The sequence below is a fragment of the Hemitrygon akajei genome, chromosome 32, assembly GCF_048418815.1.
Source record: "Hemitrygon akajei chromosome 32, sHemAka1.3, whole genome shotgun sequence".
Classification (NCBI taxonomy): domain Eukaryota; kingdom Metazoa; phylum Chordata; class Chondrichthyes; order Myliobatiformes; family Dasyatidae; genus Hemitrygon; species Hemitrygon akajei.
Genome location: NC_133155.1, coordinates 8862015 through 8875279, shown reverse-complemented (window position 1 = coordinate 8875279; position 13265 = coordinate 8862015). Strand labels below are relative to the sequence as shown.

The 13265-nt window shown below is 43.9% G+C and overlaps 1 protein-coding gene across 6 annotated transcripts in view; it reads right to left on the bottom strand.

Moving 5' to 3' along the window:
- Window positions 1-13265, bottom strand: part of LOC140719656 (uncharacterized) — a 368820-nt gene that overhangs the window by 198624 nt on the left and 156931 nt on the right. For 5 of the 6 annotated variants that reach the window (XM_073034431.1, XM_073034429.1, XM_073034434.1 and 2 more), the window contains exon 2: window positions 9305-9467. In XM_073034431.1, coding sequence (XP_072890532.1) covers window positions 9305-9449 — 145 coding nt within the window. In that variant the 5' untranslated portion in view covers window positions 9450-9467. Of the gene's footprint in view, window positions 1-9304; window positions 9468-11281; window positions 11342-13265 lie in introns of those variants that run through there. The other variant, XM_073034433.1, reaches the window with a different exon arrangement.

Here is a 13265-nt window from a genome sequence, read left to right as displayed (position 1 = left end):
TGGGATCCAGGTTGTCTGTTCGCACAGGGAGCAGGTAGAGTTAAGGCCCACACACAGAAGACTAGAAACCAGATCCCCACCTCCCAGTCCACGCCTCTCAGAATCAGAATCAGGTTTAACATCGCTGGCACACGCCACCAAATTTGTTGTTTTGTGACTGCAGTACATGGCAATGCATAACAATACAAAACTATAAATTACAATAAGTATATTTTTAAAAATAGATTAATTAACCAGTGCAAGGAGAGAGGGAGAAAAGGATAGTGGGGTAGTGTTCATGGGTTAATTGTCCGTTCAGAAATCGGATGGCAGAGGGGAAGAAGCTGTTCCTCTCTCTCCAATTGCCCCAACACCTGCACTCAATGCCAATTCGTTGACGTGGAAATACCACCTGAGGAAGTTTTCAGGGTGCAGGATCCCGGCACAGGAGTCACGCCTATTGACAGAATGACAACACCACCTAGGCATAGTGCTAAGATGAATCCTCTCATCGTGACTGTTTCTGGGGACACACCCCAAGCACTTAGCAAGGTATCAGTGCATTAATCTTAACAGTGCTGTCACCATAGAGAAGGACCCCACTACGACTCAGGCCAGTCCTATCCAACACTTAATTGACTGCAGGAAGTAACGATCACAGGAAGTCTTTCTCCATTGGGAAACGTGTGCAAAGCATCGGTTGGGTTTAATGGCTGTGGTTCGTGTCCTCTGTATTTACTATTTTTGCAGCCCATGCTTATCCAGGCAGAGCGAGCGTTGCATAATTGACTGTGTGCAACCTCTCCTCAACGATTAACAGGCCGTTGGCAAATTTTCTCCTCTTAATCCCTGAGAGCTGAGGCCCTTTGTGGGACCCGCGACCCCTGCCCGGTCCCTGGACTTAGTTGAGAGCCCTGTAGCCCTGTACTAATTCAGTGCAGACCAGGAGTGAGAGTGAAACCTTCCTGATGTGTACAGATCAGCTTATCATGTCCTTAATCAGCTGTCCTGACAACCACAGTCCTGATGTCATCCTAATTTAATTTATGGCACAACTAAAGTGAAAACATAAACTTCTAATTATGTACACACGACGGTAGCAAGAATTTTACTGCACCCTGTGGGCTCAGGGTCAGAAGAAATTTAACCAATTATTGACCTTTGGACTTCTCAAATCTGTTCAGTTAATCCTCAGCAACTGTTGCTTATTAGCTTGGCCTCAGTGATTATCAGAACAGCACTGGACATTTCAATTCAGTTGTAATGTGACTTGCTCTCTTGCATCATAATAGTATAGAGAACAAAACAGGTACCAAGGAGAGAAAACAAACTCTGTTCTTACCAACACACACAAAATGCTGGAGGAACTCAGCAGGTCAGGCAGCATTTAAAGAGAGGAATAAACAGTCGACATTTCAGGCCGAGATCCCTCAGGACTGGAAAGGAAGGGGGAAGATGCCGGAATAAGAAAGTGTCGGGTGGGGGGGGGGGGGGGGGGGGGGAGGAGGTGAAGGAGTACAAGCTGGCAGGTGATAGGTGAAGTCAGGTGAGGGATGAAATGAGAAGCTGGGAGGTGATTGGTGGAAAAGGTGAAGGCCTGAAGAAGAAGGGATCTGATAGGAGAGGTGTGTGGACCATGGGAGAAAGGGAAGGAGGAGAGGCACCAGAGGAAGGAGATAGGCAGGTGAGGAGAAGAGAAGAGAGAAGAAGGGAGCTAATAGATAGATAGATAAATAGATAGATACTTTATTCATCCCCATGGGGAAATACAACTTTTTTTCCAATGTCCCATACACTTGTTGTAGCAAAACTAATTACATACAATACTTAACTCAGTAAAAAATATGATATGCATCTAAATCACTATCTCAAAAAGCATTAATAATAGCTTTTAAAAAGTTCTTAAGTCCTGGCGGTAGAATTGTAAAGCCTAATGGCATTGGGGAGTATTGACCTCTTCATCCTGTCTGAGGAGCATTGCATCGATAGTAACCTGTCGCTGAAACTGCTTCTCTGTCTCTGGATGGTGCTATGTAGAGGATGTTCAGGGTTTTCCATAATTGACCGTAGCCTACTCAGCGCCCTTCGCTCAGCTACCGATGTTAAACTCTCCAGTACTTTGCCCACGACAGAGCCCGCCTTCCTTACCAGCTTATTACCAGGACAGATAGACCTCAGTATGTGCGGTTGGGAGACTGTAGGTCTGACACGGTGGTCAGCAGCACAGGAGCGCCGCAGGGAACCGTACTTTCTCCGGTCCTGTTCACCCTGTACACATCAGACTTCCAATATAACTCGGAGTCCTGCCATGTGCAGAAGTTCGCTGATGACACGGCCATAGTGGGGTGTGTCAGGAATGGACAGGAGGAGGAGTATAGGAAACTGATACAGGACTTTGTGATATGGTGCAACTCAAACTACCTGCGTCTCAATATCACCAAGACCAAGGAGATGGTGGTGGACTTTAGGAGATCTAGGCCTCATATGGAGCCAGTGATCATTAATGGAGAATGTGTGGAGCAGGTTAAGACCTACAAGTATCTGGGAGTACAGTTAGACGAGAAGCTAGACTGGACTGCCAACACAGATGCCTTGTGCAGGAAGGCACAGAGTCGACTGTACTTCCTAAGAAGGTTGGCGTCATTCAATGTCTGTAGTGAGATGCTGAAGATGTTCTATAGGTCAGTTGTGGAGAGCGCCCTCTTCTTTGTGGTGGCGTGTTGGGGAGGAAGCATTAAGAAGAGGGACGCCTCACGTCTTAATAAGCTGGTAAGGAAGGCGGGCTCTGTCGTGGGCAAAGTACTGGAGAGTTTAACATTGGTAGCTGAGCCAAGGGCGCTGAGTAGGCTACGGTCAATTATGGATAACTCTGAACATCCTCTACATAGCACCATCCAGAGACAGAGAAGCAGTTTCAGCGACAGGTTACTATCGATACAATGCTCCTCAGACAGGATGAAGAGGTCAATACTCCCCAATGCCATTAGGCTTTACAATTCTACCGTCAGGACTTAAGAACTTTTTAAAAGCTATTATTAATGCTTTTTGAGATAGTGATTTAGATGCATATCATATTTTTTACTGAGTTAAGTATTGTATGTAATTAGTTTTGCTACAACAAGTGTATGGGACATTGGAAAAAAGTTGAATTTCCCCATGGGGATGAATAAAGTATCTATCTATCTATCTATCTATCTATCTATCTATTAAGACGTGAGGCGTCCCTCTTCTTAATGCTTCCTCCCCAACACGCCACCACAAAGAAGAGGGCGCTCTCCACAACTGACCTATAGAACATCTTCAGCATCTCACTACAGACATTGAATGACGCCAACCTTCTTAGGAAGTACAGTCGACTCTGTGCCTTCCTGCACAAGGCATCTGTGTTGGCAGTCCAGTCTAGCTTCTCGTCTAACTGTACTCCCAGATACTTGTAGGTCTTAACCTGCTCCACACATTCTCCATTAATGATCACTGGCTCCATATGAGGCCTAGATCTCTTAAAGTCCACCACCATCTCCTTGGTCTTGGTGATATTGAGACGCAGGTAGTTTACGTTGCACCATATCACAAAGTCCTGTATCAGTTTCCTATACTCCTCCTCCTGTCCATTCCTGACACACCCCACTATGGCACCCCAATATGAGGAAAAGGAGAGAAAAGGAAGTGGAGAGAAATTACTGGAAGTTAGAGAAATTGATGTTCATGTTGTCAGGCTGGAAACTTCTCAGATGGAGTATGAGGTTTTGCTCGTCCAACCTAAGAGGGGCCTCATTGTGACAGTAGATGAAGCCGTGGACCAACATAAACACAAGAGATTCTATAGGCGCTGGAAATCCAGAGCAACACACACAAAATGCTGGAGGGACTCAGCAGGTCAGGCAGCATCTATGGAAATGAATAATGAGTCAATGTTTCAGGCTGAGACCCTTCTTCAGGACTGGAAAGGAAGGGGAAAGACAGTGGAATCAAAAGATGGTGGAAGGGGAAGGAAGGCAAGCTGGTAGGTGGAGCCAGCAGGGTAGGAAAGATAAAGGTCCGGAGAGGAAGGAATCAGATAGGAGGGGAGAGTGGACCATAGGAGAAAGGAAGGGAAGAAGGAGGGGATCCAGCAGGGTCCAACATGTTGGAATGGGAATGGAGAGTGGAATTACAATGGTTGACCACTGGGAAATCCTGTCTGTAGAAAACTACACCTTTTAAATTTTGCCTTCTGTCCCTGAAGGTTCCTCATCTTTGCACTTTCTTTTTCTAATCCGTTGCTGTAAAAGATTCAGTTTAGACCTTTGAAGTCCAGGCACGACGTTAGATTCCTGTAATGCTCCTGCATCAAACCTGCCAAGTTGTACTCAATGGGACGTGACCCAGGCTGACGAGACCAGTATGTTGGTTTCATTTCCCTGAGAAAGGAATCTGTCCGTAGATGACCTAAGCCAGGGACGGCCGAGACTGAACGTCCTGTTGAGGTAGCTGGTCACTGACAAGGAAAGGGAGGGTGAGAAGTCAGCCAAGAATCCCATTCCTTATCACAGTTATGTTACACATGCAGGAACATATGTTTGTTGACATTGGATAAGATCAGAGCCAGACTTGGTGAGGAGTTCCCACAAGACCAATATCCTGTAATAATTCTCAGCCAAGACGTACCAAGGGGGGACAGGGAGGTGACAGTAACCTTGGAACTATTCCAGGAACTATCTGGACTCCAGAAAAAGGGAAGTATTAGACTGGGAACAAAAGAAAATCCAGAGTTTGCATTGCCCAGTCCTGAAAGATGACAGAGCACTATTAATCATGTTGCATTCCTGTAATTACTTTGGTTTCCTGTCCACAGATATGCAAATTCCAACTAAACTAAGGAAGGGAGTTTAATGGTGTAAAGTTCATGAATTATTGTTCATTTACAACTGGGCTCTTGAACAGAGGGCAATGAAGAATTATGTACAGAATTGATGAGGTCATGAAATATTTCCTTCATCGACTGACATCATTCAACAATTTGTGTTTTATAACACATTAGGGTGGCAGGTGGAGATACGTCTCTACCAAAGGAGGTGTGAGGTGCTCCTTCCCTCCACTACCTGCAGGTTGCCCTTGGGCAAGGTGTAGCACCTGCTTAGCCCCCCTCCATTCAAGGTCAAGCAGGTGGTGGATGGTCGTATGAGCAGCCGGTGCATATTGCAAGTCCTGGTTATGCGACCACTGACACCAGGCAGACAATCTCTGAAGACTATTGATAACGGCTGGGGTCACCCATCTTGTAAAGACACTGCCCAGAAGAAGACAATGGCAAACCACTTCTGCAGAAAAAATCACCAAGAACAATTGTGGTTAGGAGACCACGATCGACGACATGGCACATAAAAGGACCATAAGACAGAGGAGCAGAATTAGGCCATTTGACCCATCCGCCATTTCATCATGGCTGATCCATTTTCCTCTCAGCCCCAATCTCCTGCCTTCTCCCCGTATTCCTTCATGCCTGACCAATCAAGAATTAATCAGGAATCTATCAACCTCTGTCTTAAATATACATAAACACTTGCCCTCCACAGCCACCTGTTGAAATGAATTCCATCACTTCATCACTTCATCACTTCAGCTAAAGAAGTTCCTTAGGATTCTCCTTCACCTTGTCCGTTAGAGCAACATCATGCCTTCTTTTCACCCCCAGTTTCCTTCATAAGTGTCCTTTTGCATTTCTTACACTCTTAAATGTACTTCATTTGTTCCTGCCTGCCTATATCTGCTCTGCACCTCCTCCTTTCTCTTAACCAGGGCTTCAATATCTCTGGAAAACTTTCTCCATGCAAAAGCCAAAGCAGAAGTCTTTTGTCACTGACATATTTTTCAACACAATACACCGTGGAAATTTGAAACACCAGCACCTTTTATCTTCATGACTGTCGAATCACAAGGTCCAAAGATTTATCAGTAGTGCTTAGTAGGTACAGCAAAGTGTTTAATCAAAATTCCATCTTTTCTGTGTTGCAGATATAAGTAAATTATTATGCTAATTCTTGTTGCCAACTTTGTTTTGGAAGTGGATGTAAGCCAGTATTGTGGTTCTTGTAAATTCGAATTAAAATTGCCATAATACCATAAGATATAGCAGCAGAATTAGGCCATTTGGCCCATTGAGTCTATTCCACCATTTCATTACAGCAGATCTAATTTTCCTCTCAGCCCCAATCTCCTGTCTTCTCCCCGTATCCCTTCATGTCCTGACTAATCAAGAATCTATTGACTTCTGCCTTAAATATACATAAAGACTTGGCCTCCACAGATGCCTTTGGCAAAGTATTCCACAGATTCATCACTCTCTGGCTAAAGAAATTCCTCCTCATCTCCATTCTAAAAGGACACCCCGCTATTCTGAGACAGTGTCCTCTGGTCATAGACTCTCTCACCATAGGAAACATCCTCTCCACATCCACTCTGTCAAAGCCTTTCAACATAATGGTGATGACAACACATTACTAGTTCAATATACACCTATCCATTTGCATCTAGTGTACCGAGTGTTTATTCTTCGACTGACCGGTGGGTGTGTTAGGGACTCTTTCAATCTGAACCCAACCATGTGATATGGAATGTAATAATTTCTTATTTCAACAGTGTGTGAGCCTTGACAATCTAGCAACGCTTCCGATATAGAAAGTTTGCACTAGTTTGTGCGATTGTTATGTACGAACAGAAAGGGTTATTTATTGAGGAACAAAATGGACCCTTCAGTGTCGCACATCTCATTTACAGTTCAGTGCAATTCCATATGCAAGTGAACGGAAATGGTGGGCCAGTTCATGCTGAATCAGGCCTGCAGCCTGGACTGGATTTCTTACCCAGGCCATAGGGGTGCGGGGGGTTGATCTCACTGATTTCCCCTGCTAGATCTGAAGGACAACCTGACAGCTCTACTCAGTACATTGCGTAGGCCCTGACCTCCAATATGGCCCTTACCAAAGACAAGTCTGAAGATCCAGCTGTGTGTTCTGACATTTAGAAACATTTAAAAATACTTGAAATTGATTAAAATAGAACACTATATTATGTAAAAAAAAGTTAATCAAAACAAATGGATAATAAAAAAAATACATTAAACCAACGTACTTCCACAAACTTTTCACAAAAAACACTTTTTGTTCCCTATTTCTCCCTCTCAAGCATAATTTTCCAGAAGTCCATTATCCACTTTCACCTCTCGCTCACTCCTTGTATTTCTGAAAATCTTTTGGTATCCTATTTTATATTATTGGCTAGCTTACTGTCATATTTCCTCATTTTTTAGTTGCCATCTGTTGGTTTATGAATGATCCCAATCCTCCAACTTCCCACTAATTTTTGCTATGTTACGTGCCTTCTCTTTGACTTCCCTCGTCAGCCATAGTTTCCTCATCCCCCTTTTAGAATCCCTCTTCTACTTTGAGATGAACTGATCCTGTATCTTCTGAGTTATAGAGTCATCAAAAAGTACAGCACAGGAACAGGCCCTTTGGCCCATCTAGTCCATACTGAATTATTTAAACTGCCCACTCCCATCAACCAGTACCATCCATGTACCTATCCCAACTTCTCTTAAACATTGAAACTGAGCTCGCACGCACCACTTGCACTGGAAGCTCATTCCACACGCATGACTCTCTGAATGAAGAAGTTTTCCCTCATGTTCCCCTTAAGCTTTTCATCTTACTCACAGAAACTGCAGCCATTGCTACTCTACACTTTAAACTCCAATGGCCAGCTTTTCTCTCATTTATTTTTTAATTTAATATGCAGATACATTGCAGAACAGGCCCTTCCGGCCCTTTGAGCCAAGCCACCCCAGCAACCCCTGATTTAACCCTAGTCTAATCATGGGACAATTTACAGTGACCAATTAACCTACCAACTGGTACGTCTTTGGACTGTGGGAAGAAACCGGAGCACCCGGAGGAAACCCATGCGTCCCATTGGGAGGATGTACCGACTCCTTACAGGTGACTTCAGAAATGAACTCATGACTGTGTGTTGTTGCTGCACTGAATTACTGATACATCTGATTTTAGCTTCCTCATTCAAACTGCAGAATTAATTTCTCCTTCTGGTAAAAAAAATTCCCCTCCCTCTCTCCACTCTGGCCTCTTACCTCTTCTCACCTGCCAATCACTTTCCCCCTCCTCCTCCCCTTTCTCTGATGGTCCACTCTCCTCGCCTATCAGATTCCTTCCTCTCCAGCCCTTCACCTTTCCCACCCACCTGGATTCACCTATCACCTTCTAATTATCCTCCTTCCCCTCCCCCAACCTTTTTACTCCTTCATTCCAGTTCTGAAGAAGGATCTTGGCCCAAACCTCAGCTGTTTATTCCTCTCCATAGATGCTGCCTGACCTGCATTTTGTATGTGTTGCTTTGGATTTCCAGCATCTGCAAACTTTTTCGTGTTTAAATCATGATCACTGCCTCTTAAGGGTTTCTTTATCTTAAGATCCTTATGACATCGGGTCTCATATCCAGCACAATACAAAACCTTAGAGGCAGTTACGCAGCCTGGGCCCCTCTACTGGGAACACCAGGGATGGGGCCAACAGAGGATATCAGACTCTCCTTCAATTCTCAGTGTGTGTTCACAGATCAGGGACGGATTTCAAGTTCAAGCGGCTGAGGCCAACAAATCTTGAGCTAAGATCAAAACCACTTAAGCGGCACTTGCAATATTGAATTCTCCCTTGAAGATTTTCTGAAATATATTTATTTTCTGCCTTGCTTGTCAAACTTACATGATGAAATACTGTATACACTGTGCTTCCATTCCATCCCAAAGTACTCAGCTCATCAATGCAAAAAATACCAAGAACTGGAGCAGTAAAATATCTATGATGCTCTAGGCCAGGGGTTCCCAACCTTTCTCATGCCATGGAGCCTTACCATTAACCAATGGGTCCACGGACCCCAGGTTAGGACCCCTGGTTTAAACTTTATACATCAAATCAAAGGTCGTAAATGTTGTCTGTAATACATACAGCAGAGCAAATTAAATAAACACAAAGTACACTGCAGATGCTGTGGTCAAATCAACACGTACAAACAAGCTGGAGCAACTCAGCAGGTTGGGCAGCATCCGTTGAAACGAGCAGTCAACGTTTCGGGCCGAGACTCTTCGTCAGGACTCACAAAGGGACCCTGACGAAGGGTCTCGGCCCGAAACGTTGACTGCTCGTTTCAACGGATGCTGCCCGACCTGCTGAGTTCATCCAGCTTGTTTAAAGAGCAAATTAAGTGTTTTGCTTTGCATAGACTTTTCTGTCTGAGGTTCAATCTACAAAATCTGCTCCGAATTACATCTTACCTATATACTGCCCCTTGCCTTCTCTGAAGGGAGGTCCTAATGGACCCTTGGTCATCGGGTGCATGTACTTTGAAGAATAGCCTCCACTGGAAACATAGTCGACGATGGTCATCAATAAAAGAACGAAAATATCCATTTGCAGCATTGTCCTTTCCCGTGTGATCTGTGTAAGAGGCGAAAGGAGAACTCTTGTTAAAAAAAGCAAGCAGTGAAGACAGCACATCTTTGTACATAGCCAAAATCCAATCTTATGTTGCAGCTCAGCTGAAAGCAGTTGTATCTAGGTGAAATCGGCTTTCTTCAAAGTATTCCCACTACTTCAGAGCGAGTCTCCGTGCTCACACCCTTAAGAGGGCACAGTTTTTATTTTGTTCTGCAGAGCACCAATTATGAATGGCTGTTCTTTATTTTTCCAGAGGTGGAGGGCTTAACGGGGCTGCTGAAGTACTGGCAGCGGCGGGGAAATCTCTGAGACTGGCTCTGAAATCAAGGCAGAGTTTTGACTGGCATTTCGTGTACGGTGCATGCACAATTTTACAACCTCAGCACAGGCTCTCTGACTGTTGCTGAGCCTCTGTACGTGAGTGCCAATAGCAACAGAGTGCACAACTGCAATCAATCTAGAATCTCAGTTAAACACATTTTTTGCCACTTGCAAATATATATTTAACTTGTCATAATCCCAATTTCGCCTTTTACTTTCCAGTACCTGGCTTTCCCTGAACATGCTTTGTTCAAACAGTGGAATCTCAGCATTAAAAAATCCATGGCCTCCTTTTGTGCCAAGAGGAGGCCACACTCAGGGTGGAGGAGCAACACCTTTTATTCCATATGGTAGCCTCGAACCTGTTGGCATGAATAACAATTTCTCCTTCTGGTAAAAACTTTTCCCTCTTCTTCTATTCCCCACTTGAGCCTCTTACTTCTTCTCACCTACTAATCACTTCCCCTGGGTCCCCTCCTCCTTCCCTTTCTCCTCTGGGCCACTCTCCTATCAGATTCCTTCCTCTCCAGCTCTTTACCCTTCCCACCCACCTGGCTTCACCTATCGCCTTCCAGCTAGCCTCCAACTCCAACTAGCCTCCTGCTCCCCCCAACCTCCTCATTCTGGCATTATCGCCCTTCCTTTCCAGTCCTGATGAAGGGTCTCGGCTTGAAACGTCGACTGTTTGATGAGGGTGGAGCGCTGTGGAACAGGTGGCAGAGAAGGTGTGCCAGGGGGTGTGGGGGGGTGGCGTGGGTGAAGACACACCCAACCCTGAGACACAAGGCAACGTCATTTGATTCCAAGCAATGGGCTCAGTACAGCTCCAACACCATATACGAGTTTGCTGACGACACCACTACTGTGGGCCGAATCAGAGGTGATGATGAATCAGCATACAGGAGGGAGACTGAAAACTTGGCTGAGTGGTGTCATAACAACAATCTCTCACTCAATGTCAATAAGACCGAGGAACTGATTGTAGACTTCAGGAGAGAGAAATCAGAGGTCCATGAGCCAGTAATCATCGGAGGATCAGACGTGGAGAGGGTCATAACTTTAAATTCCTGGGTGTCACTATCTCAGAGGACCTGTCCCAGATATAATTGCGAAGAATGCACGATAGTGCCTCTACTTCCTCAGGAGTCTGCAGATTATTCAGCACGTCATCGAAAACCTTGGCAAACTTCTACAGATATGTGGAGGAAAGTGCGCTACTGATAGATAGCTTTATGGCCTGGTGTGGGAACACCAATGCCTTCGAGCTGTGAATGATGGATTCCTGGGAAAAAAAAGGAGAAAATGCCAGAAATACTCAACAATCCAGGCAGCAGCTGTGGGGAGAAAAGCTGAGTTAAGATTTGAAGTTGACGATCTAACATTAATATTTCCAGTATGTTGTTTTTATTTATTACAAAGTGTTAACACAATCTTTGCTATTTTTAGCCACAATTAAAATCTAATAAAGTAATTTAATCAAGTGTACTAATTACTTGTAAATTAAATATCCAACCACATCTTTGTTTAACTATATCCAGTTCTTTGCTATTATTTTAGTTGTAAATGAAATCTCCACTGCACAAGGGGAAGCTGTTTTGAGCTGACATTAAGATGACGAAAGGGCTGTTCTGTCCGTTAATGGCTGTGTAAACCACAGGGAGGGCTAGAACTGTTTGTATTAATTTCTGCAATATTTGGCCCTTGTGCTCAAACATACTTTTTTTCTAACTTCAGTAACATAAGACACGTTTGAAGCCAAAACATACAAGTTGTGAATTTATCCATTAGACGTGTCTCTCAGCATGCAGAGCCCTAATGACTGCTAAGTTACTTTTGGGAAAAGTGCAAAATTATTTTCTCCTATCTGCTGACAATATTTATGTTATGGCTAGGGCATGTACACTGCATAATTACCAGATGGTGACTGATAATGGAGAAATGATTTTACATTCCTACCACAGAAGCCCAATTAAATCAAATTCACATCAGTCAAGCTCAGGCAAGGACTTACGAGACTTTTCCAGGATTTGACTTTGAAGGATAGATTCTCTGTTTCTGAGGAAGAATTTAAGCTGTTGAAAGTACATCGGGAGAAATTACGTATAAGGTGTGGAGGGCACAGTGTAATTCCAGAATTTACTCTCTCAGAGTGAGAGCATAGTGACATTTATTAACTCACACACTTTCCTCTTAAAGCATAGATGTTGAACTTACACTGTGGCTTCCAGACTTCATATATAGGCAATAAGCTCACAATAAAGTGTAAGCACAGTAAAGATTAGAAAGATAGGGCATGGATACAGGCCCTTTGGCCCATCAAGTCTATGCTGACCACCAACTACCATTTACATTAATCCTATATTAATGCCCATTTTTCATTTGCCCCAGTTGCAGACTCTTCCATTCACCTACACACCAGGAGCAATGTACAGTGGCCAATTAACCTATCAGCATGCACATCTTTGGGAGGTGGGAGGAAACCAGTGCACCGGGAAGAACCTATAAAGTCACAGGGAGAACTTGCAGTCCCCACACGGGCAGCACCAGGGCTCAGGATTGAACCCAGGTCACTGGCACCCTGTGGAACTGGCTTTATGAGTTTTACCACTCTGCATTCAATTTCTTTCTGATACACTTTGATTAATGCATTCAGATAGAATGTTTTTGTAGTACAGTTTAACGTAGCCATTCATTAATTTGAAATAAATCGCTTATTAACTAATTTCTTTTTAGACAGTGCCTCATGTTGGAGAGTAACTGGTTTCCATTCCAGTTTGTGGGATCTGTGGAGAGTAACTTTCTTCCCGTTCAGTTTGTGGGATCTGTGGAGAGTAATTTTCTTCCTGTTCAGTTTGTGGGATCTGTGGAGAGTAATTTCCTTCCCGTTCAGTTTGTGGGATCTGTGGAGAGTAACTTGCTTCCCATTCAGTTTGTGGGATCTGTGGTAGCTAATGAGACAAACATGAGAAGCAGACTCCTCCGCAGGTGGGCTGACTTATGGTTAAGCCAACCCTTTAAAAGCAGAGAGGAATCAAAATTAATCTCAAACAATGGATTAAGTTTGGTTTAAGTCTGGTTTCCACAGAATTCCTTGCAGATGTCTTTGTATATTTAAGAGAGTCTATGGCTAGAATATAACTGTTATTTCTAAAAACTGATTTTGCTGTGAAAAGATTAATGAATGAAAATAATTTTGAAAATGTGCAGCTCAGGTGGTTGATGGTTGGGTTGAGTTGTTCTCCCATCTTGACAATCCATTTGCAAAGGTTTTGTCACCTAACTAGGAGACATCATCAGTGTGCTGTTAATTGTGGTGTGTCCCCTGGAAGTTTGGTCTTCATATACCTATCAATCCACTGATTGGTTGTCATTATGGAAACTCAGCTGTGATGTGGTGAGGAAATCACGTCGCTGATTGGTTGTCATTATGTAAACCCAGCTGTGATGTGAGAGGAAATCTCGTCGCTGATTGGTTGC